Consider the following 27,657-nt stretch of genomic DNA (forward strand, 5'->3'; position numbering starts at 1 on the left):
TTTAATGTCAGTTTCATTGAGGACTTTTCCCCCATAAAAAGAACCACGCGAGGGAGTTCCATAACTTCCATTTCAAATTTCCACTCGGCAGCCCAAGACCAATGAACTAAGCATGCATAAAACACTTTGCTTTATAGTTTTCTTTATGCAAAGTCAACATTCGAATGCAGTTTAAACCACCTCCGAGGGAATGTATGTAATGCGCTCTAGTGCGCCCAATATCGTTTTCCAGTGATTTGTATCCATTATTTCTTCATGTGCATAAATTGTAGTATTTGAATCTGTTTCATGCTGTTAAAGGTTGGAGATGGGTTTCTCTATAACCACAATCTAAATTGCCTACCTACAGCTCACGTGACTCAGGCAATAGCTGTTGGGCTCTCTCAACACACACCACTCTGTCCCTCCCCACCACTCTCACTCAACAGCCTGCCTCGCTGCCTGACAGTCAGCAGCAGGTCACAATGAATTATATATATTTTAAGAGAAATGCCATGGCGGCCGTGGTGCAACTTGGAAATAGCCTAGGGACTGGGAGACTAGTCAGTACCGAGGGAAAGATGAACAGAGCTAAGTACAGAGAGGCCAAAAAAAACCCCGCAACCAATACATTTTCACTCGCAACATCGTTTTCAAAGTAAACTGCGAGGTTGCAACCTGGAAACACTGATGTGGGTAGATAGTGCAAACCCTTTTGTTCTATAACCGTTGATTGTCGCACAACATCTACGTCACCACTAAGGTCTTACCAGATAAATGACACCTTTCAAAGTAAAATAGACCTTTCGTCACATTTTGTCAGTATTCGGGTACAGTGATTTTGGATATGACATGAAATCCATTTTCTCATTCAAATAATGGCACTGGCTTATTAAGTGTTTATCAACGAACTAGATTTTCGGTACTTCCTGGACACGTCGACGTAGCAGACAGAAACCGGAAATCTGTTTACCGCAAGAGTATATTCGTTTTGAAATATGGAGACGTTATACGGTATACCTTTCGCAGTGTTGGAATGTCCAAATATAAAACTCAAAAAGCCGTCATGGTTGCACATGCCCTCGGCTATGACAGTCTATGCGATCGTTATTGTATCGTACTTTCTCATTACTGGAGGTAAGTTGTCGAACACTGCTGCTAGCTAACTGTTTGTTAGCTGTAACAGATCATGGTTAATACAGCCTCAAACAGGCTTTGCTTTGGCTGTAACGTTATAGACCAAGTTACATCCATCCATCTAACTAGCTATGTGTTAACGTTATTCAAAAATCACAAGTATTGTATGCAGTTAGCAATAGCTGGGTTTCTCAACTAGTCTTAGTCGACTCAACGATTTACGATAGTGTTGAGTGGTGACTAGTGTGGTTGGACTGGCACTCCGTCACACAAAATTACGTTGTTTTATATGTATAAATGTGTGTAATTGTGGGATATTCTTAGGGTGCTGAAATCAGTATTTGTGATGTCAGAGCTCCAGTCCGCCAACACCAGTCCCAGGTAAACTCTATCTTAAATCGTGGAGTTGAGTGAATTTCATCAGCTACTTAACTCCAGGATTTGTAACTTAGGTAAAATTATTTAGTTAACATACACATTGAGGAAAACCAGTACATGCAGTCAGACCTATACAATCGGCTAATCGGTGTTGCAAAAATGAAGGGATTTCATAAGAACACATAATTAACATTACAAACCAGTTTTGTGCCAACCATCAACCAATCTGCTTTTTCCAAGCACACCCATTCTGTTAACATCTGACTCAACCAGTGATCTGTTTGTGCAGTAATGTTGATGTAGCTAGTGAACTACTTTTTTAAAGTAACTTCAGTTTAACAAAGAGCTTTACTGTGTGTCAATTAAGTAATTGGTAGCTTGGTAATTTCGAGTCTTATTAATCAGGCAGTAATACACACTTAATTGGTATAAACAATAAAACTAATACCTGCAAAATCATGTAAATGTTCCTTACAAGCTAGAATGTTAAATGCAATTACATTTAAACATACTATACCGGTTTATCTGTGCGGTTTGTCCTTAAGCTGCTAGAAATTTGAGACAAAATATCTACAAGAAAGTATTGTTTCCTTAACTTTTTGAGAGCCCATAGGTACAGTGCATTCGTAAAGTATTCAGACCCTTGGACTTTTTCCAAATTCTGGTTACATTGCAGCCTTATTCTAAAATTGATTAAATTGTGTGTCCCTCAATCTTTTATTTTATTTATTTTTATTTCACCTTTATTTAACCAGGTAGGCAAGTTGAGAACAAGTTCTCATTTACAATTGCGACCTGGCCAAGATAAAGCAAAGCAGTTCGACAACATACAACAACACAGAGTTACACATGGAGTAAAACAACATACAATCAATGATGCAGTAGAAAAAAATAAGACTATATACAATGTGAGCAAATTATGTGAGATAAGGGAGGTAAAGGCAAAAAAATGCCATGGTGGCAAAGTAAATAAAGTATAGCAAGAAAAACACTGGAATGGTAGATTTGTAGTTTGAAGAAAGTTCAAAGTTAAATATAAATAATATGGTGCAAAGGAGCAAAATAAATAAAATGAATAAATACAGTAGGGGAAGAGGTAGTAGTTTGGGCTAAATTATAGATGGGCTATGTACAGGTGCAGTGATCTGTGAGCTGCTCTGACAGCTGGTGCTTAAAGCTAGTGAGGGAGATAAGTGTTTCCAGTTTCATAGATTTTTGTAGTTCGTTCCAGTCATTGGCAGCAGAGAACTGGAAGGAGAGACGACCAAAGGAGGAGTTGGCTTTAGGGGTGACCAGAGAGATATACCTGCTGGAGCGCGTGCTACAGGTGGGTGCTGCTATGGCGACCAGTGAGCAGAGATAAGGGGGGACTTTACCTAGCAGGGTCTTGTAGATGACCTGGAGCCAATGTGTTTGGCGACGATTATGAAACGAAGGCCAGCCAACGAGAGCGTACAGGTCGCAGTGGTGGGTAGTATATGGGGCTTTGGTGACAAAACGGATGGCACTGTGATAGACTGCATCCAGCTTGTTGAGTAGGGTATTGGAGGCTATTTTGTAAATGACATCGCCGAAGTCGAGGATTGGTAGGATGGTCAGTTTTACGAGGGTATGTTTGGCAGCATGAGTGAAGGATGCTTTGTTGCGAAATAGGAAGCCAATTCTAGATTTCACTTTGGATTGGAGATGATTGATGTGAGTCTGGAAGGAGAGTTTACAGTCTAACCAGACACCTAGGTATTTGTAGTTGTCCACAAATTCTAAGTTAGAACCGTCCAGAGAAGTTATGATGGACGGGCGGGCAGGTGCAGGCAGCGATCGGTTGAAGAGCATGCATTTAGTTTTACTTGTGTTTAGGAGCAGTTGGAGACCACGGAAGGAGAGTTGAATGGCATTGAAGCTCGTCTGGAGGGTTGTTAACACAGTGTCCAAAGAAGGGCCAGAAGTATACAGAATGGTGTCGTCTGCGTAGAGGTGGATCAGAGATTCACCAGCAGCAAGAGCGACATCATTTATGTATACAGACAAAAGAGTTGGCCCAAGAATTTAACCCTGTGGTACCCCCATAGAGACTGCCAGAGGTCCAGACAGTAGGCCCTCCGATTTGACACACTGAACTCTGTCAGAGAAGTAGTTGGTGAACCAGGCGACGCAATCGTTTGAGAAACCAAGGCTACTGAGTCTGCCGATGAGGATGTGGTGATTAAGAGTCAAAAGCTTTGGCCAGGTCAATGAATATGGCAGCACAGTATTGTTTCTTATCGATGGCGGTTACGATGTCGTTTAGGACCTTGAGCGTGGCTGAGGTGCACCCATGACCAGCTCTGAAACCAGATTGCATAGCGGAGAGGGTGCGGTGGGATTCGAAATAGTCGGTAATCTGTTTGTTGACTTGGCTTTCGAAGACCTTAGCAAGGCAGGGTAGGATGGATATAGGTCTGTAGCAATTTGGGTCAAGAGTGTCACCTCCTTTGAAGAGGGGGATGACAGCAGCTGCTTTCCAATCTATGGGAATCTCAGACGACACGAAAGAGAGGTTGAACAGGCTAGTAATAGGGGTTGCAATAATTTCGGCAGATAATTTTAGAAAGAAAGGGTCCAGATTGTCAAGCCCAGCTGATTTGTAGGGGTCCAGATTTTGCAGCTCTTTCAGAACATCAGCTGAATGGATTTGGGAGAAGGAGAAATGGGGGAGGCTTGGGCGAGTAGCTGTGGGGGGTGCAGTGCTGTTGAATGCAGTAGGGGTAGTTAGGTGGAAAGCATGGCCAGCCGTAGAAAAATGCTTATTGAAATTCTCAATTATAGTGGGCTTATCGGTGGTGACAGAGTTTCCTATCCTCAGTGCAGTGGGCAGTTGGGAGGAGGTGTTCTTGTTCTCCATGGACTTTACAATGTCCCAGAACTTTTTAGAGTTGGAGTTGCACGAAGCAAATTTCTGTTTGAAAAAGCTAGCCTTGGCGTTTCTAACTGCCTGTGTGTATTGGTTTCTAACTTCCCTAAAAAGTTGCATATCGCGGGGGCAGTTCGATGCTAATGCAGAACGCCACAGGATATTTTTGTGTTGGTTAACCTGTCTGGGGTATGTGGGACGATTTCGTCCCACCTACGTAACAGCTACTGATATTCCAGTGGCGCGATTTTTGAATCGTTAGAAATACTATTACTTCAATTTCTCAAACATATGACTATTTTACAGCTATTTAAAGACAAGAATCTCGTTAATCTAACCCCACTGTCCGATTTCAAAAAGGCTTTACAACGAAAGCAAAACATTAGATTATGTCAGCAGAGTGCCCAGCCAGAAAAAATCAGACAGCCATTTTTCAAGCTAGCATATCATGTCACATAAACCCAAACCACAGCTAAATGCAGCACTAACCTTTGATGATCTTCATCAGATGACACACCTAGGACATTGTGTTATACAATACATGCATGTCTGTTCAATCAAGTTCATATTTATATCAAAAAACAGCTTTTTGCATTAGCATGTGACGTTCAGAAAACGCATAACCCCCGGCAAACTTCCGTTGAATTTACTAACAGTTTGCTAAATTACTCACGATAAATGTTCACAAAAAGCATAACAATTATTTTAAGAATTATAGATACATTACTCCTCTATGCACTCGATATGTCCGATTTTAAAATAGCTTTTCGGATGAAGCACATTTTGCAATAATCTAAGTACATAGCCCGGCATTACAGGGCTAGCTATTTAGATACCCACCCAGGTCAGCCTCCACCAAAATCACATTTCCTATAAGAAAATGTTCTTACCTTGCTTGTTCTTCATCAGAATACACTGCCAGGACTTCTACTTCAATAACAAATGTTGGTTTGGTCCCAAATAATCCATCGTTATATCCAAACAGCGACGTTTTGTTCGTGAGTTCTAGAATGCTTCTTCCCGGTTTCGCGCATGGCGCATTGGCGTGTCAAAAATGTCTAAATATTCCATTACCGTACTTCGAAGCATGTCAACCGCTGTTTAAAACCAATTTTTATGCCATTTATGTCGTAGAGAAGTGATAATATTCCGACCGGGAGTATGCATTGAGCCTAAACAGCCGAATAAAATTTCTCCTCAGAAGCGACTCATGCACGCGCATCATTCAAAGGTCCTCGGAGCATCCACTTACAAAAGGCGATAATATGTTTCAACCTGAGGCTCCCTCGTAAACCTTCAGTTATTTCGCGGGCTCTGAGAGCCTATTGGAGCCCTGGGAATTGTCACGTTACAGCTAAGATCCTTACTTTTCAATAAAAAGATGCAAGACGCACGACTCCTTGTCAGACAGGGTACTTCCTGCTTGAAACCTTGTCAGGTTTTTGCCTGCCATAGGAGTTCTGTTATACTCACAGACACCATTCAAACAGTTTTAGAAAATTCAGAGTGTTTTCTATCCAAACCTGAACAATAATATGCATATTCTAGCTTCTGAGTTGGTGTAGGAGGCAGTTAAAAATGGGAACATATTTTTCCAAAATTCTCAATACTGCCCCCTAGCCCAGACAGGTTAAGGGCAGTCAGGTCTGGGGAGAACCAAGGGCTATATCTGTTCCTGGTTCTAAATTTCTTGAAAGGGGCATGCTTATTTAAGATGGAGAGGAAGGCATTTAAAAAAAATAACCAGGCATCCTCTACTGACGGGATGAGGTCAATATCCTTCCAGGATACCAGGGCCAGGTCGATTAGAAAGGCTTGCTCGTTGAAATGTTTCAGGGAGCGTTTGACAGTGATGAGTGGAGGTCGTTTAACCGCTGACCCATTACGGGTGCAGGCAATGAGGCAGTGATCGCTGAGATCTTGGTTGAAAACAGCAGAGGTGTATTTAGAGGGCACGTTGGTTAGGATGTTATCTATGAGGGTGCCAGTGTTTGCGGCTTTGGGGTTGTACCTGGTGGGTTCATTAATAATTTGTGTGAGATTGAGGGCATCAAGCTTGGATTGTAGAATGGCTGGGGTGTTAAGCATGTCCCAGTTTAGGTCACCTAGTAGCACGAGCTCTGAAGATAGATGGGGGGCAATCAGTTCACATATGGTGTCCAGAGCACAGCTAGGGGCTGAGGGGGGTCTATAGCAGGCGGCAACGGTGAGAGACTTGTTTTTGGAGAGGTGGATTTTTAAAAGTAGAAGTTCAAATTGTTTGGGTACAGACCTGGATAGCAGGACAGAACTCTGCAGGCTATCTCTGCAGTAGATTGCAACACCGCCCCCTTTGGTCGTTCTATCTTGTCTGAAAACGTTGTAGTTAGGGATGAAGATTTCACAGTTTTTGGTGGACTTCCTAAGCCAAGATTCAGACACAGCTAGGACATCCGGGTTGGCAGAGTGTGCTAAAGCAGTGAATAAAACAAACTTAGGGAGGAGGCTTCTAATGTTAACATGCATGAAACCAAGGTTATTACGGTTACAGAAGTCATCAAAAGAGAGCGCCTGGGGAGTAGGAGTGGAGCCAGGCACTGCAGGGCCTGGATTCACCTCTACATCCCCAGAGGAGCAGAGAAGAATAAGTATGAGGGTACGGCTGAAAGCTATAAGAATTGGTCGTCTGTGATGTCCAGAATAGAGAGAAAAAGGAGCAGGTTTCTGGGGGCGATTAAAATAGCTTCAAGGTATAATGTACAGACAAAGGTATGGTGGGATGTGAGTACAGAGGAGGTAAACCTAGGCATTTAGTGATTATGAGAGAGATATTGTCTCTAGAAACATCATTGAAACCAGAAGATGTCATAGCATGTGTGGGTGGAGGAACTGAGAGGTTGGATAAGGTATAATGAGCAGGGCTAGAGGCTCTACAGTGAAATAAGCCAATAAACACTAACCAGAACAGTAATGGACAATGCATATTGACATAAAGGAGAGGCATGCTTAGCCGAGTGATCAAAGGGTCCAGTGAGATTCAGACAGCTAGCCGGGCCATAGGTAGCAAGCTGGTGGAAGATGGGAGGGAGGTCTGTTTTTAGCCACCTCGTGCGTTTCCGTCTGTGGGTTAGTGGGGTTCCGTGTGGAAGGGGGGACCTGTCCAAGTTGGCAAAATAGTTAGTTATAGTGGCCCGAGAAAAGTGTCCGATAGACCTATTCAGATCGCAGCCGAAAAGACAGCTAACGATTAGCCGGCCGCAGATGGGCGATCAGGTTACGTCGCGACGGAGGGGCCAGTTGGATAACTCCCTCGGGCAGATAACGTCGGTGGTCCAGTCGTGAAGACCCGATGGGGCTCTGCATCGGCAGTAAAACGGGTCAGGATAGGTGAGTTGTAGCCCAGGAGACACTTCAGCTGGCTAGCTCAGGAATAGCCCACGAGTGGCTGACGGAACTCTTCAGCTGGCTAGCTCCGTAATAATGTGTGTTAATTCCGTGACCGACGTTGCCAATAGTCACTCAGGTAGCAGCTAGTTAGCTGCAAGATCCAGGTGTAAATGTCCAGAGCCTGCGGTAGAAATCGGGGAAAGGAGAGAGAATAGGTCCGATATGCTCTGGTCTGAGTCGCGCTGTACAAAAACTGGCGATAGCTTTTCGAGCTAATGGATAGCTGAGGACAGCTAACCGTGGCTAGCTGAACTTCAACGTTAGCCAGTGAAAATGGCTAACCTCTGGCTAGCTTCTGTTGTGGAATTCAGATGAGGTAAATAATACTTTTTTATTTTTTTTAATTGGTGAGGCGGGTTGCAGGAGAGTGCTTTGAGGTTGAGTATTTAGAATAAAAAATGTAAAAAGATAAGTGAAGAAAAAATATGTAAATATATATATACACGGGACACGACAGGATGTCTGAACTGCTACGCCATCTTGGATCAAGAGGATCCAAAAGAATCTACACCCAATATGCCATAAAGACAAAGCAAACATTAAAAAAATTGTAACCAATGTATGTAAATACATATGTAAATGTAATATTTCCTTTTTTATTTATTTATATATATATTCAGATGGAATGGCTGATTTAATTAGGGCCGATTTCAAGCTTTCCTTCGGAAATCGGTATTTTTGGACACCGATTTGGCTGATTTATTTTGATTTATTTTTTTAAATGTATTTTGTATTTTTTTATATATATTTTTATTATTATTTTTTTACACCTTTATTTAACTGGGCAAGTCAGTTAAGAACACATTCTTATTTTCAATGACGGTCTAGGAACGGTGGGTTAACTGCCTTGTTCAGGGGCAGAACGACAGATTTTTACCTTGTCAGCTCGGGGATTCGTTTTTGCAACCTTCTGGTTACTCGTCCAACGCTCTAACCACCTGCCTTACATTGCACTCCACGAGGAGTCTGCGTGGCAGGCTGACTGTTACGCGAGGGCAGCAAGAAGACAAGGTAAGTTGCTAGCTAGCATTAAACTTCTAAAAAACAATCAATCTTCATAATCACTAGTTAACTACACATGGTTGATGATATTACTAGTTTATCTAGCGTGTCTTGCGTTGCATATAATCGATGAGATGCCTGTTAATTTCTCATCGAATCACAGCCTACTTCGCCAAACGGGTGATGATTTAGCACTGTCGTTGCACCAAACCTAACCATAAACATCAGTGCCTTTCTTTAAAATCAATACACAAGTATATATTTTTAAACCTGCATATTTAGTTAATATTTCCTGCTAACATGAATTTCTTATAATTAGGGAAATCGTGTCACTTCTCTTGTGTTCCGTGCAAGCAGTCAGGGTATATGCAGCAGTTTGGGCCGCCTGGCTCGTTGCGAACTGTGTGAAGTCCATTTATTCCTAACAAAGACCGTAATTAATTTGCCAGAATTGTACATAATTATGACATAACATTGAAGGTTGTACAATGTAACAGCAATATTTAGACTTAGGGATGCCACCCGTTAGATAAAATACGGAACGGTTCAGTATTTCACTGAAAGAATAAATGTTTTGTTTTCGAAATGATAGTTTCCGTTATTATGTTATAATTAAGTCTATGATTTGATAGAGCAGTCTGACTGAGCGATGGTAGGCAGCAGCAGGCTCGTAAGCATTCATTCAAACAGCACTTTCGTGCGTTTGCCAGCAACTTTTCGCAATGCTTCAAGCATTGAGCTGTTTATGACTTCAAGCCTATCAACTCCCGAGATTAGGCTGGTGTAACCGATGTGAAATGGCTAGGTAGTTAGCGGGGTGCGCGCTAATAGCGTTTCAGTCGGTGACGTCACTCGCTCTGAGACTTGGAGTAGTTGTTCCCCTTGCTCTGCTTTTGTGGAGCGATGGGTAATGATGCTTCGAGGGTGGCTGTTGTCGATGTGTTCCTGGTTCGAGACCAGGTAGGGGCGAGGAGAGGGACGGAAGCTATACTGTTACACTGGCAATACTAAAGTGCCTATAAGAACATCCAATAGTCAAAGGTATATGAAATACAAATGGTATAGAGAGAAATAGTCCTTTAATTCCTATAATAACTACAACCTAAAACTTCTTACCTGGGAATATTGAAGACTCATGTTAAAAGGAACCACCAGCTTTCATATGTTTTCATGTTCTGAGCAAGGAACTTAAACATTAGCTTTTTTACATGGCACATATTGCACTTTTACTTTCTTCTCCAACACTTTGTTTTTGCATTATTTAAACCAAATTGAACATGTTTCATTATTTATTTGAGGCTAAATAGATTTTATTGATGTATTATATTAAGTTAAAATAAGTATTCATTCTGTAATTATTACAAATAAAGAAAAAAATTGGCCGATTTAATCGGTATCGGCCTTTTTTGGCCCTCCAATAATCGGCATCGGCGTTGAAAAATCATAATCGGTCGAACTCTACTTAGTACTTTGTTGAAGCACCTTTTGGAAGCAATTACAACCTCGAGTCCTCTTGGGTATGACGCTACAAGCTTGTCACACCTTTATTTGGGGAGTTTCTCCCATTTATCTCTGCAGAACCTCTCAAGCTCTGTCAGGTTGGGTGGGGAGTGTCGCTGCACAGCTATTGGCTGGGCCACTCAAGGACATTCAGAGAATTGTCCTGAAGCCACTCCTGCATTGTCCTGGCTGTGTGCTTAGGATCGTTGTCCTATTGGATGGTGAACCTTCGCCCCAGTCTAAGGTCCTGACCGCTCTGAAGCAGGCTTTCATCAAGGATCTCTCTACTTTGCTTCGTTCATTTTTCCCTCATTCCTGACTAGTCTCCCAGTCCCTGCCGCTGAAAAACATCCCCACAGCATGATGCTGCCGCCACCATGCTTCACCGTAGGGATGGTGCCAGGTTTCCTCCAGATGTGACGCTTGGCATTCAGGCCAAAGAGTTCAATCTTGGTTTTATCAGACCATATTATCTTGTTTCTCATTGTTTGAGAGTCTTTTGGCAAACTCCATGCCGGCTTGTCATGTGCCTTTTTACTGAGGAGTGGCATTTGTCTGGTCACTACCATAAAGGCCTGATTGCTGGAGTGCTGCAGAGAGGGTTGTCCTTCTGGAAGGTTGTCGAATCTCCACAGAGAAACTCCGGAGTTTTGTCAGAGTGACCATCAGGTTCTTGGTCACCTTCCTGACCAAGGCCCTTCTCCCTCGATTGCTCATTTCAGCTGGGCGGCCACCTCTTGGTGGTTCCAAACTTCTTCCATTTGAAGAATGATGAAGGCCACTGTGTTCTTGAGGACCTTCAAGGCTGCAGAAATGTTTTGGTACCCTTCCCCAGATGTGTGCCTCGACAAAATACTGTCTCGGAGCTCTACGGGCAATTCCTTCGACCTCAAGGCTCGGTTTTTGCTCTGACATGCACTGTCAACTGTGGGACCTTATATAGAAAGGTGTGTGCCTTTCCAAATTAAGTCCAATCAATTGAATTAACCGCAGGTGGACTCCAATAAAGTTGTAGAAACATCTCAAGGATGATCATTGGAAACTGGATGCACCTGAGCTCAATTTCAAGTCTCATAGCAAAGGGTCTGAATACTTATTTACATGAAGTATTTCCTAAAATAAATAAAATGTTTTCTCTTTGTCATTATAGGGTATTGTGTGTAGATTGAGGGGGAAACATTTTTTTAAATCCATTTTAGAGTAGTCCTGTAACGTAACTAAATGTTTAAAAGTCAAGGGGTCTGATTACTTTTTGAATGCACTGTACATGATTTGGTTCAGCACCGAGGTAAAATAAGTTTTATATTGGATATTCAGTTCTCTCCTCAATGTTGCCATGACCATGAACATTGTATATTCTGAATCAGATGAGGGAGAACAATCCACACTTTGTGCAATTTTGTTTTTGTATAAATAAAGAAATCACTCAACGTGTGGCTTGTTCTCCATCTTTCAGAACATACTATTTTCAAGGTCATGGCATGCTTGGTTCAATAGCTACACTGAGCAAAAATATAAACGCAACATATACAGTGTTAATCCCATGTTTCATGAGCTGAAATGAAACATCTCAGAAATATTCCATATGCACACAGCTTATTTTTCTCAAATTATTTGGGACAAATTTGTATGCATCCCTGTTAGTGAGCATTTCTCCTTTGCCGAGACAATCCATCCAACTGACAGGTGTGGCATATCAAGAAGCTGATTAAACAGCATGATTATTACACAGGTGCACCTTGTGCTGGGGACAAAAGGCCACTCTAAAATGTGCAGTTTTGTCACACAACACAATGCCACAGATGTCTCAAGTTGAGGGAGCGCGCAAATGGCATGCGGACTGCAGAAATGTCCACCAGAGCTGTTGCCAGAGAATTTAATGTTCATTTCTCTACCATAAGCCGCCTCCAACGCTCTATTAGAGAATTTGGCAGTACGTCCAATCAGCCTCACAACCGCAGACCACATGTATGGCGTTGTGTGGGTGAGCGGTTTGCTGATGGCAACATTGTGAACAGAGTGCCCCATGGTGGCGGTGGGGTTATGGTATGGTCAGTTATAAGCAACAGACAACGAACATAATTGCATTTTAGCGATGGCTATTTGAATGCACAGAGATACTGTGACGAGATTTTGAGGCCCACTGTCGTGCCATTCGTCCGCCGCCGCCATCACCTCATGTTTCAGCATGATAATGCACGGCCCCATGTCGCACTGATCTTTACACAATTCCTGGAAGCTGAAAATGTCCCAGTTCTTCCACAGCCCATTGAACATGTTTGGCATGCTCTTGATTGACATGCACAACAGCGTGTTCCAGTTCCTACCAATATCCAGCAACTTCGCCCAGCCATTGTAGAGGACTGGGACAGCATTCCACAGTCCACAATCAAAAGCCTGATCAACTCTATGCGAAGGAGATGCACCGCTGCATGAGGCAAATGGTGGACTCACCAGATACTGACTGGCTTTCTGATCCACGCCTCTACCTTTTTGTTAAGGTACCAACAGATGCATATCTGTATTCCCAGTCATGTGAAATACATAGATTAAAACTAGCCTAACATACTGACCATACCGCTCACGCTGCGTGCGCGAGCGTTGCAAAATGTACACATAAATGTTATTCAATCATTGCACCCAAGTCCCGTCTCTCCCATCTCCTCATTGGTTTTTAGGAGCGTATACCCGCATAGGTGATTGAAAGATGAGCTGAGGTCTACACTAGAGTCCAGTGAGTAGTGGTAATGCACCTTATATAAAGTCCAAAGAAGAAGTCTGAAGTGGGAGAGATTACTAGAAACAAACTTGGTTTACTGTTTTATGTGTGGATTAATTGTCAGAGTAGAGGACCTTGTGCATTTCAAGTAAAAAACAACCCAATGTTTATATCCCAGGACAAATTAGCTAGAAACAGCACGCTAGCTAGTGAAATTGCCATAAATGTTTGCTTATCGACCTGTCCCCAAATTAATATAATTGGTTCAGAGTTCATTTTGATATTTCAATGGCGGACGCATGCACGGTCTGGTCAGCGTCTAACTTTACCTCTGTACCTAACCATATAACTACAGGCACTCTAAAAAGTCAGGTAAACAATACTGTGGATAATTTGTCAACTTTTGAGCAGCTGAAGGAGTTAAGTTTAAATGTAACTTTATTCAACATTCTGGCTTTTAAGTAACATTTTGCAGGAATTCATTTCAGGCTGTATATACCAATTGTGTATTACAGCCTGATTAATTACACTAGGTAATGTTAACCTCTCTAGGGTATGTGGGACGAAATCGTCCCACCTACTCAACAGCCAGTGGAATCCCGTGGCGCGATATTCAAATACCTTAGAAATGCTATTACTTCAATTTCTCAAACATACAACTATTTTACACCATTTTAAAGACAAGACTCTCGTTAATGTAACCACACTGTCCGATTTCAAAAAGGCTTTACAACGAAAGCAAAACATTAGATTATGTCAGCAGAGTACCCAGCCAGAAATAATCAGACACCCATTTTTCAAGCTAGCAAATAATGTCACATAAACCCAAACCACAGCTAAATGAAGCACTAACCTTTGATGATCTTTATCAGATGACACTCCTAGGACATTATGTTATACAATACAGGCATGTTTTGTTCAATCAAGTTCATATTTATATAAAAAAACAGCTTTTTACATTAGCATGTGACGTTCAGAACTAGCATACCCACCGCAAACTTCCGGTGAATTTACTAAATTACTCACGATAAACGCTCACAAAAAAACATAATTATTTTAAGAATTATAGATACAGAAATCCTTTATGCAATCGCTATGTCCGATTTTAAAATAGCTTTTCGGCAAAGCACATTTTATCACAGGCTAGCTATTTTGACACCCACCAAGTTTGGCACTCACCAAACTCAGATTTACTATAAGAAAAATTGGATTACCTTTGCTGTTCTTCGTCAGAATGCACTCCCAGGACTTCTACTTCAATAACAAATGTTGGTTTGGTTCAAAATAATCCTCTGTTTTGTTCATGCGTTCAAGACACTATCCGAAGGGTGCGTATCGTGACAAAAAATGTCTAAATATTCCATTACCGTACTTCGAAGCATGTCAACCGCTGTTTAAAATCAATTTTTATGTGATTTTTTCTTGTAAAAAAGCGATAATATTCCGACCGGGAAACCCTGTTTTCGTTCAAAGACTGAAAATCTAAAATGGACTCTTCACGTGCACGCGCGCCCCCGTCTCATTGTTCTCAGATCGACCACTATCCAAATGCGCTACTGTTTTTCAGCCATGGCCTGCAAAGTCATCATTCAACGTTCTGCCGCCTTCTGAGAGCCTATGGGAGCCGTAGGAAGTGTCACGTTACAGCAGAGATCCTCAGTTTTCAATAAAGAGAGTGTAGAAGGCCAAGAAATGGTCAGAGAGGGCACTTCCTTTTTGGAATCTTCTCAGGTTTTTGCCTGCCATATGAGTTCTGTTATACTCACAGACGCCATTCAAACAGTTTTAGAAACTTTAGGGTGTTTTCTATCCAAATCAAACAATTATATGCATATTCTAGTTTCTGGGCAGTAGTAATAACCAGATTAAATCGGGTACGTTTTTTATCCGGCTGTGCAAATACTGCCCCCTACCCTAGAGAGGTTAAACTATATTCTCAGAGTAGCTTCCTCAACGCTGTGGCTAATGAACCTTGAGTCATTTATTAGGCGATTTGTATAGGCTACTTGTACTCAGATGGTCTGGGCTAGCATTGCACCTTCTTTTGCCCTCGCACATCACGTATACTATGCCAATGCATGACTAACTATTGATTTTCTTTCTAGTTACTTTAGCTAAATATTTCGAAGGGCTTTCATCGTGTCTCTCTCCCATCTGCAGGCATCATCTACGATGTCATTGTGGAACCACCTAGTGTGGGTTCAATGACTGATGAACATGGGCACCAGCGGCCAGTTGCGTTTTTGGCATACAGGTAAGTACGCTGCCCCTTTGCCAGTGTATGCTGTTCCTGCATTGTCAACGCTTGGGGCCATCATTTACTAGTCATAAACACTTTATTTGTTCTCTTTCACACGAAGAGTGAATGGCCAGTACATCATGGAAGGGTTGGCCTCCAGTTTCCTCTTCACTATGGGAGGCTTGGGCTTCATAATCCTAGATCGCTCCAATGCCCCAAACATCCCTAAACTCAACCGCTTCCTCCTGCTGTTCATTGGTTTTGTAAGCGTCCTGCTCAGCTTCTTCATGGCCAGGGTGTTCATGAGAATGAAACTGCCGTAAGTACTCTCTTGTGAAGATTTATTAGGATGCCTCTAAACCAAAACACATGAAACTGTGGGGTGAGGAGAAATGAGCTATTTTCTGATGGACAGCACAACACAAACCTAGGCCCTTCCCCAACACACTGCTCCCATTGAAAACCATTAAGTTGCTGCGTTTTTTACACATTTGTTTGTCTAGTTTGAAGACGACCTAATCGTCACAACACAAGCAACACTCTTGATAGGATGGTTGAGATGGATGTTTGGGTGTTGCACAACCACTCAAAAGATGTATCTCGTTTGATACCACTCAATGAACGGATATTCCACTCAAAAGGGAACTGGGGTTCCTTCAGTTCGAATCAACGTTTGTAGTGAATTACATGTTTCCCCAAAACGGTGTGCACTGTTCTTCAACAGCCTTTGGAAGTGGTGAGTGGCCTGATCAATATGGGTGTTACCATTTCAAATCGCAAAACACACACCATACACATTCTCCCTCTGGGCCACCATAATCACACTGTTCTTCAACTAGTACTGCTACTTGCACACTCATCTTCTGCACATCTATCACCCTAGTGTTAAATTTACCATACTGTAATAATTTCGCCTTTATGGCCTCACCCCCCTAATCCTACCTCTTTTGCACACACTGTATATAGACTTTCTCTATTGTATTATGTTTGTTTATTCCATGTGTAACTCTGTATTGTTGTTTGTGTCACACTGCTTTGCTTTATCTTGGCCAGGTCACAGTTGTAAATGAGAACTTGTTCTCAACTAGCCTACCTGGTTAAATAAAGGTGAAATAAATAAAATAAATAAATAAACTAGTCATTCAGTACAGTAACGTTTCGGTTAAACCCTGCTCAATCGTAATGAACGCACCACTGTCTTCATGACAGTAAAGTCTATTGCAGGACAATTCTTTTGAAATGTTATAATGCATCAAAACACCAGACTTAAAAAAGTTGGGTAAAAAATGGTAATCTAATGCAGACATTCTCCTTTCCTCGAAGTACCCCCAGCCAGCCCAGTTATTTAATGTATTCCAGAACCAGCACTGCTGATTCAACTAATAAGGGGCTTAATGGAGGCCATTTGAATTGGCTGTGCTAGTTCTTGAATACATCAAAGAAGTGGACTGGCTGGGGGCGAAGAGTGTGTATAAATGAAGATGTCTTACTCAGGCATTTTACTGTTGAAATAAATTGTCTGTGTCAGTGGTCGTTCCCGCTCTCGTGTGTGGATGTTTTACCGTGTGAGCTCACAGTTCCTCCATTATCTCTGGCATGCTCACACCAGAGAGGAAACATCCACTTACATAGACAATATATTTTTTAAACTGCCCCTAAACAGCTGGCTCTGGTCTACATATTGTCCCCCTCCCTGATCGCCCTGCCCTGACCAGAAGAAATTAGCCAGTGAGATGTCTCGCTTTCTCTACCGTCTCTGGCTGGGGGTACACGAGGAGAGGTTTGGGAAACACTAGTCGTTTCTCAAAATGCATACTACTATACTCCCAGCACGCACATTGGAGCACAGGAGGGTCGGAGTACGAGTCCAAATCAAAGTATGCGAAACAGGGCACTTCTCGAATGCGTACTCTGTTTGTACATATTTTGGAGCATGCATCAATGCAAACTTCAACAGAAAGTATGGACAGAAATATGAAGCAACCACGTAAAAAATTACGCAACATTTCTTGAAATCAAAATATCTTAACCATTATTTAAGCTGAAGCAAGAGAAAATATATTAAGAATTGTGAATTATATAATGCCCATTCGCATCTCGTGTTGCTTGACTGCCATATTTTATATTGGTGCATTAATAAATACTTTTTTAATTTTGGCATGTTTACCTGCCTACAATACTCATGAACTAGTGTGCATAGATCGCAAGCCCATAGTAATTCAATAGGGCTAACTAGCTAGCTACTACTGTTAGCTAGCCAGATAGCCATGACAAATTGGTAGCTAGCTACCCACAAAGAATTGACATCTACCTTGCATAACATTTGTTTTAGGTCATTTTTGCCTGTTGTACTATCTAGTTAGCTAGATTGTTGGAATTCACATATACAGTGCCTTCGGAAAGTATTCAGACCCCTTGACTTTTTCCACATTTTGTTAAATTACAGCCTTATTTTAAATTGCTGAATATTTTTTTCCTCATCAATCTACATACACTAGCCCATAATGACAAAGCAAAAGCAGTTTTAGACATTATTGCTAATTTATTTAGACCCTTTACTTAGTACTTTGTTGAAGCAACTTTGACAGCGATTACAGCCTCGTCTTCTTGGGTATGACGCTACAAGCTTGGCACACCTGTATTTGGGGAGTTTCCAGAAGTACAATCATCTCCACAGAGGAACTCTAGAGCTCTGTCAGAGTGACCATCCGGTTCTTGGTCACCTGCCTGACCAAGGCCCTTCTCCCCCGAATTGCTTAGTTTGGCTGGGTGGCCAGCTCTAGGAAGAGTCTTGCTGGTTCCAAACTTCTTTGATTTAAGAATGGAGGCCACTGTGTTGTTGAGGACCTTCAATGCTGAGGAAATGTTTTGGCAACCTTCCCCAGATCTGTGCCTCGACACAATCCTGTCTTGGAGCTCTACGGACAATTCCTTCGACCTCATGGCTTGGTTTTTGCTCTGACATGCACTGTCAACTGTGGGACCTTATCTAGACAGGTGTGTGCCTTTCCAAATCATGTCTAATCAATTGAATTTACCAAAGGTGGACTAATGAAGTTGTAGAAACATCTTATGGATGATCATTGAAACAAGATGAACCTGAGCTAAATTTTGAGTCTTATTGCAAAGGGTCTGAATACTTATATAAATAAGGCATTTCTGTTTGGGGTATTGTGTATAGGTTGCTGAGGACTTTTTTTTACAATTTAATCCAGTTTAGAATAAGGCTGTAAAAAAATGTGGGAAAAGTCAAGGGGTCTGAATACTTTCCGAAGGCACTGTAGCTAACTGATAGTTATACACAAAGCAATAGTTTTACTTCATATCTTGTTTTGTCTCTATTGCTATTGTCTTGGCTGGAAGAAGATTTAGTGAATTGAAGTGCAGAGTGAGAATACAGTAGGGGGAGTGCAAGTGCTTCTGAAATGTAATGTTGTATGTGTTCTCAACACTCGCTACAACGTCTTCGGGGAATGCACTCGGAGCATGAGAGTGTGGAGCACGGTAGTATGCATATTGAGAAACACCCACTGTTTTTAGACTCTATGATAATGTTGGCAAAACACTATGGATGTATCTCCAAATGGCACCCTAGTTCCTGGGCCCGAGTAGTAGGCCGTTTAATTTGGGTACGTTTTTCATCCGGCCATGAAAATACTGCCCCCTACCCAAGAGAGGTTTAAAAAAAAAAATTTTTAGGCAGATAAAGCACACATGCGTTTATAACGAGATCAAACACTTCTGCATGTTAACTGGGAATCCTAAGTCATTACTCCACATGCTTGACATACATCACTTTGTTTTGAGCCGACTTCGCTTTCAGCTTTGAACTGTACACCTGGCTCAAACCCAGGAGGTGTTTTTCACCTGGTTCAAACCCCTCTTGACCTGTGAATCGGGCCAGCTTAATCAATGTTCTGATGAAGGCCATTGATAAATGCTGAAATATCAAGCTTTTACTAGTTGTTGTTTAAATAAAATGAGTGTTTAATGGTGAGCGAGCGTTTCTCCTTTTTAACTCACGTTGGTACATTACCAAAAGTATGTGGACACCTGCTCGTCGAACATCTCATTCCAAAATCATGGGTATTAATATGGAGTTGGTCCCCCACTTTGCTGCTATAACAGCCTCCATTCTTCTGGTAAGGCTTTCCACTAGGAACATTGTTGCGGGGACTTGCTTCAATTCAGCCACGAGCATTAGTGAGTGAGGTTGTGCACTGATGTTTGGCAATTAGGCCTGGCTCACAGTTGGCGTTCCAATTCATCCCAAAGGTGTTCATGGGGTTGAGGTCAGGACTCTGTGCAGGCCAGTCAAGTTCTTCCACACTGATCTCAACAAACCATTTCTGTATGGACCTCGCTTTGTGCATGGCGGCATTGTCATGCTGAAACAGGAAAGGACCTTCCCCAAACTGTTGCCACAAAGTTGGAAGCACAGAATCGTCTAGAATGTCATTGTATGCTGTAGCGTTAAAATGTCCCTTCACTGGAACTAAGGGGCCTAGCCCGAACCCTGAAAAACAGCCCCTGACCATTATTCCTCCTTTACAGTTGGCACTATGCATTGGGGCAGGTAGCATTCCCCTGGCATCCGCCAAACCCAGATTCGTCCGTCGGACTGCCAGATGGTGAAGCGCGATTCATCACTCCATGGTGATCTTAGGCTTGTGTGCTGCTGCTCGGCCATGGAAACCCATTTCATGAAGCTCCCGACGAATAGTTATTGTGCTGACATTGTTTCCAGAGGCAGTTTGGAACTCTGTAGTGAGTGTTGCAACAGAGACGTTTCCACTTCACAATAACAGCACTTAAAGTTGACTGGGACAGCTCTAGCAAGGTAGAAACTTGAAGAACTGACTTGTTGGCATCCTATGACGGTACCACGTTAAGTCACTGAGCTCTTCAGTAAGGCCATTCTATTGCCAAAGTTTGTCTATGAAGATTGCATGGCTGTGTGCTCAATTTTATACACCTGTCAGCAACAGGTATGGCTGAAGGGGTGTCCACATACTTTTGTATATATAGTGTGTATATCAATCAGTTATTTACCTGAACTGCTGACAAATATTTAAAGTTTTGTCATTGAGGATCCTCCTGTTAATTTTGACCGCACGTGTTAGAAGCCTACTCTAATCTGTCTCTACCTTTTTTATTTCCCTGCAGTGGGTACCTCATGGGTTAAATATGGACACAACATATTCCAAAGATGAAGAAAGAAGGGCAAAGACAAGTATAACTTGCACAATCACTGATTTATGTACTAACGCTTCAATTGATTTAAGCCAGGCTAAACATTCAACACAAATTTACATTGCAAATTTAGAATTGACAGTAACACCCTTCCCGAGCAATACGTCTTTGACCATGTTTGAGTGGTGTATTAAAGGCCAGTGCTGTCAAAAATGAGATTTCCTGTGTTTTATATATTTCCTGAGGTTTTAATAATAAATAAATATAATATTGTGAAAATGATAATGCCGTTTTAGTGTAAGAGCTGTTTGAAAAGACTGCCTGAAATTTCTGCCTGTTTTGGTGGAATGGAGTTTTTGCCTGCCTGGTGACATTACCAGGCGGTATGTTAATACAAGGTTTCCCAAACTCGGTCCTGGGGCCCCCCTGGGTACACATTTATTTTTTTGCTTTCGCACTACACAGCTGATTCAAATAATCAAAGCTTGATGATCAGTAAGTCATTTGAATCAGCTGTTTAGTGCTAGGGCAAGAACCAAAACGTGCACCCGGGACAGAGTTTGGGAAACACTGAGTTAATAGACCAATAGCATAGCGGGATTTCTTACAAGCTTCCAGGTTAGAGTCCCGCTCCTTGAAAGCAGCAGCTCTAGCCTTTAGCTCTGTGCGGATGTTGCCTGTAATCCATGGCTTCTGGTTGGGGTATATATGTACGGTCACTGTGGGGACAACGTCATCGATGCACTTACATTTACATTTTAGTCATTTAGCAGACGCTCTTATCCAGAGCGACTTAGAGTAGTGAATGCATTAATTTCATACATTTTTTTTTCTCCGTACTGGTCCCCCGTGGGAATCGAACCCACAACCCTGGCGTTGCAAACACCATGCTCTACCAACTGAGCCACACTTATTGATGAAGCCAATGACTGCACATTTAACATGCTGATAGAAATTTGGTAAAACAGATATGTTTCCCTATTTTTAAAGTCCCTGGCTACTAGGAGCACTGTTTTTTGTTTGCTTATGGCTGTACAGCTCATTCAATGCTGTCTTAATGCCAGCCTCAGTCTGTGTTGGTATGTAAACAGCTATGAAAAATACAGATGAAAACTCTCTCGATAGATAGTGTGGTCTACAGCTTATCATGAGATACTCTACCTCAGGCGAGCAATAGCTCGAGACTTCCTTAGCACCAGCTGTTATTTCCAAAAATACATAGTCCGCAGCCCCATGTCTTACCAGATGCCGCTGTTCTATCCTGCCGGTACAGCGTATAACCAGCCAGCTGTATTGTTATATTGTCGCCGTTCAGCCACGACTCCGTGAAGCATAAGATATTACAGTTTTGAATGTCCCGTTGGTAGTTTAATCTTCCGCGTAGGTCATCTATTTTTTTCTCCTAATATTGCACGTTTGCTAGCAGAATGGAAGGAAGTGGAGGTTTATTCGATCTCCTACGAATTCTCAGAAGGCAGCCCACCTTCTGGCCCCTTTTTCTCCACCTGCTCTTCACGGGGATCGGTGCCTGTCCCCGAGAAAGCAGTATATCATTCGCGTCTAGCTCGTCAGACTCGTTAACCTGTTGGGGATAGGGGGCAGTATTTGCACGGCCGGATAAAAAACGACTCCCGGTTGGAATATTTTTACGAGAAAAATAGCATAAAAATTGATTTTAAACAGCGTTTGACATGCTTCGAAGTACGGTAATGGAATATTTAGAAATGTTTTGTCACGAAACGCGTCGTGCGCGTCACCCTTCTTGACCCTTCGGATAGTGTCTTGAACGCACGAACAAAACGCCGCTATTTGGATATAACTATGGATTATTTGGAACCAAACCAACATTTGTTATTGAAGTAGAAGTCCTGGGAGTGCATTCTGACGAAGAACAGCAAAGGTAATCAAACTTTTCTAATAGTAAATCGGAGTTTGGTGAGTACCACACTTGGTGGGTGTCAAAATAGATAGCCTGTGATGGCCGGGCTATCTACTCAGAACATTGCAAAATGTGCTTTCACCGAAAAGCTATTTTAAAATTGGACATAGCGAGTGCATAAAGGAGTTCTGTATCTATAATTGTTATGTTTTTTGTGAACGTTTATCTTGAGTAATTTTAGTAAATTCACCGGAAGTGTTCGGTGGGAATGGTAGTCACATGCTAATGTAAAAAGCTGGTTTTTGATATAAATATTAACTTGATTGAATAAAACATGCATGTATTGTATAACATAATGTCCTAGGATTGTCATCTGATGAAGATCATCAAAGGTTAGTGCTGCATTTAGCTGTGGTTTGGGTTTATGTGACATTATATTCTAGCTTGAAAAATGGGTGTCTGATTATTTCTGGCTGGGTACTCTGCTGACATAATCTAATGTTTTGCTTTCGTTGTAAAGCCTTTTTGAAATCGGACAGTGTGGTTAGATTAACGAGAGTCTTGTCTTTAAAATGGTGTAAAATAGTCATATGTTTGAGAAATTGAAGTAATAGCATTTCTAAGGTATTTGAATATCGCGCCACGGGATTACACTGGCTGTTGAGTAGGTGGGAGGCAAGCGTCCCACTGGCCCAAAGAGGTTAAAGGAAAAAAATTATTTCTGCCAGTACGGGGTGAGTAATCGCAGTCCAGAAGTTATTTTCAGTTATAAGAGACAGTAGTGGCAACATTATGTACAAAATAAGTTACAAACAACGCAAATAAACGTACAAAAAAACACAATCAGTTGGGGACACGTAAAACGTCAGCCTGCTTCTCCGGCGCCATTGTTAGTCACAACACATAACCCGGTCCGGTCGAGCATCACTTGCCAGATGAAGCTAGCTGGCTGCTTATAACGTTAGCTTTGGGCAACAGGGTCAAGTAGTTGGCTAGCTGTTTATTTTCATGAACTGAAGTTCAATTTCATCAGGCGAACAACAAGTGGCTACCTAGGTAATACTTACTCACAGGATTCCTAAATCATTGAATAAAGAATAATGAAAATGACTGCAGTTTCTACTGGTCATTGTTTTCAGGCTGGTTGTATTGGTGCTAGCTAGGTACCAAGCTAAAGCTAGCTAGCTACCCCAGAAGTTGCGGTTAAACAAATAATGCTTTATTACCAACGTGGTATTGTATACACATTGTTCGTGGCCGGTGTTTGCTTGTTTGCAGACTTTTTTTTTTGGACAGCTTTGACAGTGCTACTAATAGGAGTGGTGGCGCTTGGCTTGCACGTGCAAATTCAGAACACTACATTCTCTAATAGACGCTGTTATTTGATGTGTCAAATTAAAAGCTTATTTAACGAGTCAGTGTTATTGTCAAATCGTGTTATTTGACGTGTATCTTTTTTTACAGGCAAAGACCCAAACGGCGTTCTGTAGCATGTCGTGAGGCTAATAGCAGTGACGCTATTACTGTGCAACATCTGAAAAATAGCGCACTTGGTAGTGTGTACCGGTGCTCGTCTAGTCGCGAAAGCCAACATCACCCACGACAGAGTCAAGGGCAATGAATTCCATTATCTTGGCGTTTAATGGATTTTGCCTTTGAGTTGTCTCGCTGAAATGTTCTTACTCTTTCAAATGACTGCTCGACTTGTTGACTGCTCGATCCATACAGCAGACATTGTGGGCTAGGTTAGGAATGCTGTGTTGCACATGTAGCGCAAAATTTTACGTGGCGTCATTACGTCATGTACCTACGTTATAGTCAGCTTTGACATCGGTTTTGCACATCGGCATTAAACTAGACATCGGGCCGATACCGATGTTGGCATTTTTAGCTAATAACATCCGATTCCGATATGTTCACCGATATCGTGCATCCCTAATTTAGATATAGATATTAGATATATATATATATATATATATATATATATATATATATATATATATATATATATATATATATATATATATATATATATATATATATATATATATATATATATATATATATATATATTAGATGACTGACCGGGTGCTGTTTTGAAGCCACTGTGCCTCTACAATAGAAAAAATACTTTAAATACAGTTAAGTTAAGAATCTGAACAGGCAGTAAATATGAGTTTGGGGTTATCCGTAAGTGATTTTTTTTTTGTGGACAAGGCATTCATTGAAAATGCCTTTGAACATGTAGCAATTGTGTTTTTCTATTAGAAACTGAAATACATGTTCTTTCCATCAAGGTTGTTCTTCTGTGATCATGCTTCCTAATATATGAGTAATATCCTTCTTCTTACTTAGATCCACCAGAAAAAAATACAAATCTTTGTTTACCAAGTGCCATGTCCTGTTAACATCTTACAGCACTTATTGACAATTGAACTCAAAATTCCTGATCGACACCAGCACAGTTGGGATTGCAAATGTTGATAAACGTGCAAACAGAACCGCTTTCCTGAGGTGGGTTTTTGGTTGGGTCTTTTTACCCATTTATTAACAGCAAAAAAAACATCTATAATTCCATATAGACAGATATAATTACCGTAGGCCCATATCATAGTTCCAAGGTGTTAATGGTGAGCGTGGTAAGAAATGTATGCTCTCCATGGGGAAAAACTATACTGCTCAAAAAAATAAAGGGAACACTTAAACAACACATCCTAGATCTGAATGAAAGAAATAATGTTATTAAATACTTTTTTCTTTACATAGTTGAATGTGCTGACAACAAAATCACACAAAAATAATCAATGGAAATCCAATTTATCAACACACGGAGGTCTGGATTTGGAGTCACACTCAAAATTAAAGTGGAAAACCACACTACAGGCTGATCCAACTTTGATGTAATGTCCTTAAAACAAGTCAAAATGAGGCTCAGTAGTGTGTGTGGCCTCCACGTGCCTGTATGACCTCCCTTCAATGCCTGGGCATGTTCCTGATGAGGTGGCGGATGGTCTCCTGAGGGATCTCCTCCCAGACCTGGACTAAAGCATCCGCCAACTCCTGGACAGTCTGTGGTGCAACGTGGCGTTGGTGGGTGGAGCGAGACATGATGTCCCAGATGTGCTCAATTGGATTCAGGTCTGGGGAACGGGCGAGCTAGTCCATAGCATCAATGCCTTCCTCTTGCAGGAACTGCTGACACACTCCAGCCACATGAGGTCTAGCATTATCTTGCATTAGGAGGAACCCAGGGCCAACCGCACCAGCATATGTTCTCACAAGGGGTCTGAGGATCTCATCTCGGTACCTAATGGCAGTCAGGCTACCTCTGGCGAGCACATGGAGGGCTGTGCGGCCCCCCAAAGAAATGCCACCCCACACCATGACTAACCCAGTGCCAAATCGGTCATGCTGGAGGATGTTGCAGGCAGCAGAACATTCTCCACGGCGTCTCCAGACTCTGTCACGTCTGTCACGTGCTCAGTGTGAACCTGCTTTCATCTGTGAAGAGCACAGGGCGCCAGTGGCGAATTTGCCAATCTTGGTGTTCTCTGGCAAATGCCAAACGTCCTGCACGGTGTTGGGCTGTAAGCACAACCCCCACCTGTGGACGTCGGGCCCTCATACCACCCTCATGGAGTCTGTTTCTGACCGTTTGAGCAGACACATGCACATTTGTGGCCTGCTGGAGGTCATTTTACAGGGCTCTGGCAGTGCTTCTCTTGCTCCTCCTTGCACAAAGGCGGAGGTAGCGGTCCTGCTGCTGGGTTGTTGCCCTCCTTTGGCCTCCTCCACGTCTCCTGATGTACTGGCCTGTCTCCTGGAAGTGCCTCCATGCTCTGGACACTACGCTGACAGACACAGCAAACCTTCTTGCCACAGCTCACATTGATGTGCCATCCTGGATGAGCTGCACTACCTGAGCCACTTGTGTGGGTTGTAGACTCCGTCTCATGCTACCACTAGAGTGAAAGCACCGCCAGCATTCAAAAGTGACCAAAACATCAGCCAGGAAGCATAGGAACTGAGAAGTGGTCTGTGGTCACCACCTGCAGAACCACTCCTTTATTGGGGGTGTCTTGCTAATTGCCTATATTTTCCACCTTTTGTCTATTCCATTTGCACAACAGCATGTGACATTTATTGTCAATCAGTGTTGCTTCCTAAGTGGACAGTTTGATTTCACAGAAGTGTGATTGACTTGGAGTTACATTGTGTTGTTTATTAAGTGTTCCCTTTATTTTTTTGAGCAGTGTATTTTCACTCCAGTTCTATACCGACGTGTCTTTTTTGGGGGAATTTTATAAGGTGACACCTAGTGGCCTTTTCGGGTACTTTGTCATTGATGTCTGTATCTCTGGCCCTCTGTGTGGCCTTATCACATGTAAATTATGTACAATAATCAAATAAGATGACCAAGTGTAAAACATTATCCTAAATACAAACCATCAACTTAGTAAATACCATTGCTGTTTAATGTTTCAGCATGAAATATCCTTTTTTTTGTTTCACAATCTATTTTACTATGTCAATATGCCTTTGTTGTAAATGTTTTGATGGCAATTGTGAAAAAAGTCAGTTGGAAGAGTTTCAGAGCTAATAGAAATAATGTCATTGTTGATTAGATGCTTTTTATATTAATTTGGCTATTTTCTCTTGAACCATATGGTCTATCTACTAGAAACTCATGAACTATATATATATATATACATATATATATATTGTTTTGCAGTTATTCAAGTATAAATTACATATGTTAACTGTTAATTATGGGCTCCCGAGTGGCGCAGCGTTCGAAGGCACTGCATCTCAGTGCTAGAAGTGTCACTACAGACCCTGGCTCGATTCCAGACTGTATCACAACCGGCCGTGATTGGGAGTCCCATAGGGCGGCGCACAATTGGCCAAGTGTCGTAGGGTTTGGCCAGGGTAGGCCGTCATTTTAAATAAGAATTTGTTCTTAACTGACTTGCCTGGTTAAATTATATATTTTTGTTTTAATTTACCAACATTACAAAAGAATCTGGTAACTTTGAATTATCTAGAAAAAAGAAACGCACACCTCCGCTGGCTAGCGGAGTAGAAAACTAGAAAATAAGGGAAAGCCGCACACTAAGAGCTCAGATGCAAAAATTTAATAACCAACGTTTCGACAGCAAAGCTGTCTTCATCAGGGTATCATCACAAACACTGCGAGATGAGTCATTTATATAGTGTCAGAAGACACACAGGTGTTTGTAATCATGGCCAAGTGTGGCCTAATATCATTGGTTAACTCAAATATTTAAAAAAAATTGTGTTATTACGTGTTCCAC

General features: G+C 41.9%; 1 protein-coding gene across 2 annotated transcripts; it reads left to right on the plus strand.

The window, feature by feature from the left end:
* Window positions 1-821: 821 nt before the first annotated feature.
* On the plus strand, window positions 822-20,745 carry LOC115198629 (oligosaccharyltransferase complex subunit ostc). 2 transcript variants are annotated; one of them, XM_029760710.1, is made up of 4 exons: window positions 898-1,116; window positions 15,192-15,285; window positions 15,392-15,589; window positions 20,437-20,745. In XM_029760710.1, the coding sequence occupies exons 1-4, from the start codon at window positions 978-980 to the stop codon at window positions 20,453-20,455; spliced, it is 450 nt and encodes a 149-aa protein (XP_029616570.1). In that variant the 5' UTR covers window positions 898-977; the 3' UTR covers window positions 20,456-20,745. The 2 variants fall into 2 exon arrangements, with proteins under 2 accessions (XP_029616571.1, XP_029616570.1); XM_029760711.1 differs by lacking the exon at window positions 15,392-15,589 and having other exon boundaries at window positions 822-1,116.
* The last annotated feature ends 6,912 nt before the right edge of the window (window positions 20,746-27,657 follow it).

This window comes from Salmo trutta, chromosome 8 (genome assembly GCF_901001165.1).
Source record: "Salmo trutta chromosome 8, fSalTru1.1, whole genome shotgun sequence".
Classification (NCBI taxonomy): Eukaryota; Metazoa; Chordata; class Actinopteri; order Salmoniformes; family Salmonidae; genus Salmo; species Salmo trutta.

What these genes read in the sequence shown, in the direction of transcription:
- LOC115198629 (XM_029760710.1), top strand. Translation starts at nt 978, where the DNA reads ATGGAGACGTTATACGGTATACCTTTCGCAGTGTTGGAATGTCCAAAT. An exon ending in GTACTTTCTCATTACTGGAG is followed by an intron (nt 1,117 to 15,191) that starts GTAAGTTGTCGA and finishes TCCCATCTGCAG; the next exon opens with GCATCATCTACGATGTCATT. An exon ending in GTTGCGTTTTTGGCATACAG is followed by an intron (nt 15,286 to 15,391) that starts GTAAGTACGCTG and finishes TTTCACACGAAG; the next exon opens with AGTGAATGGCCAGTACATCA.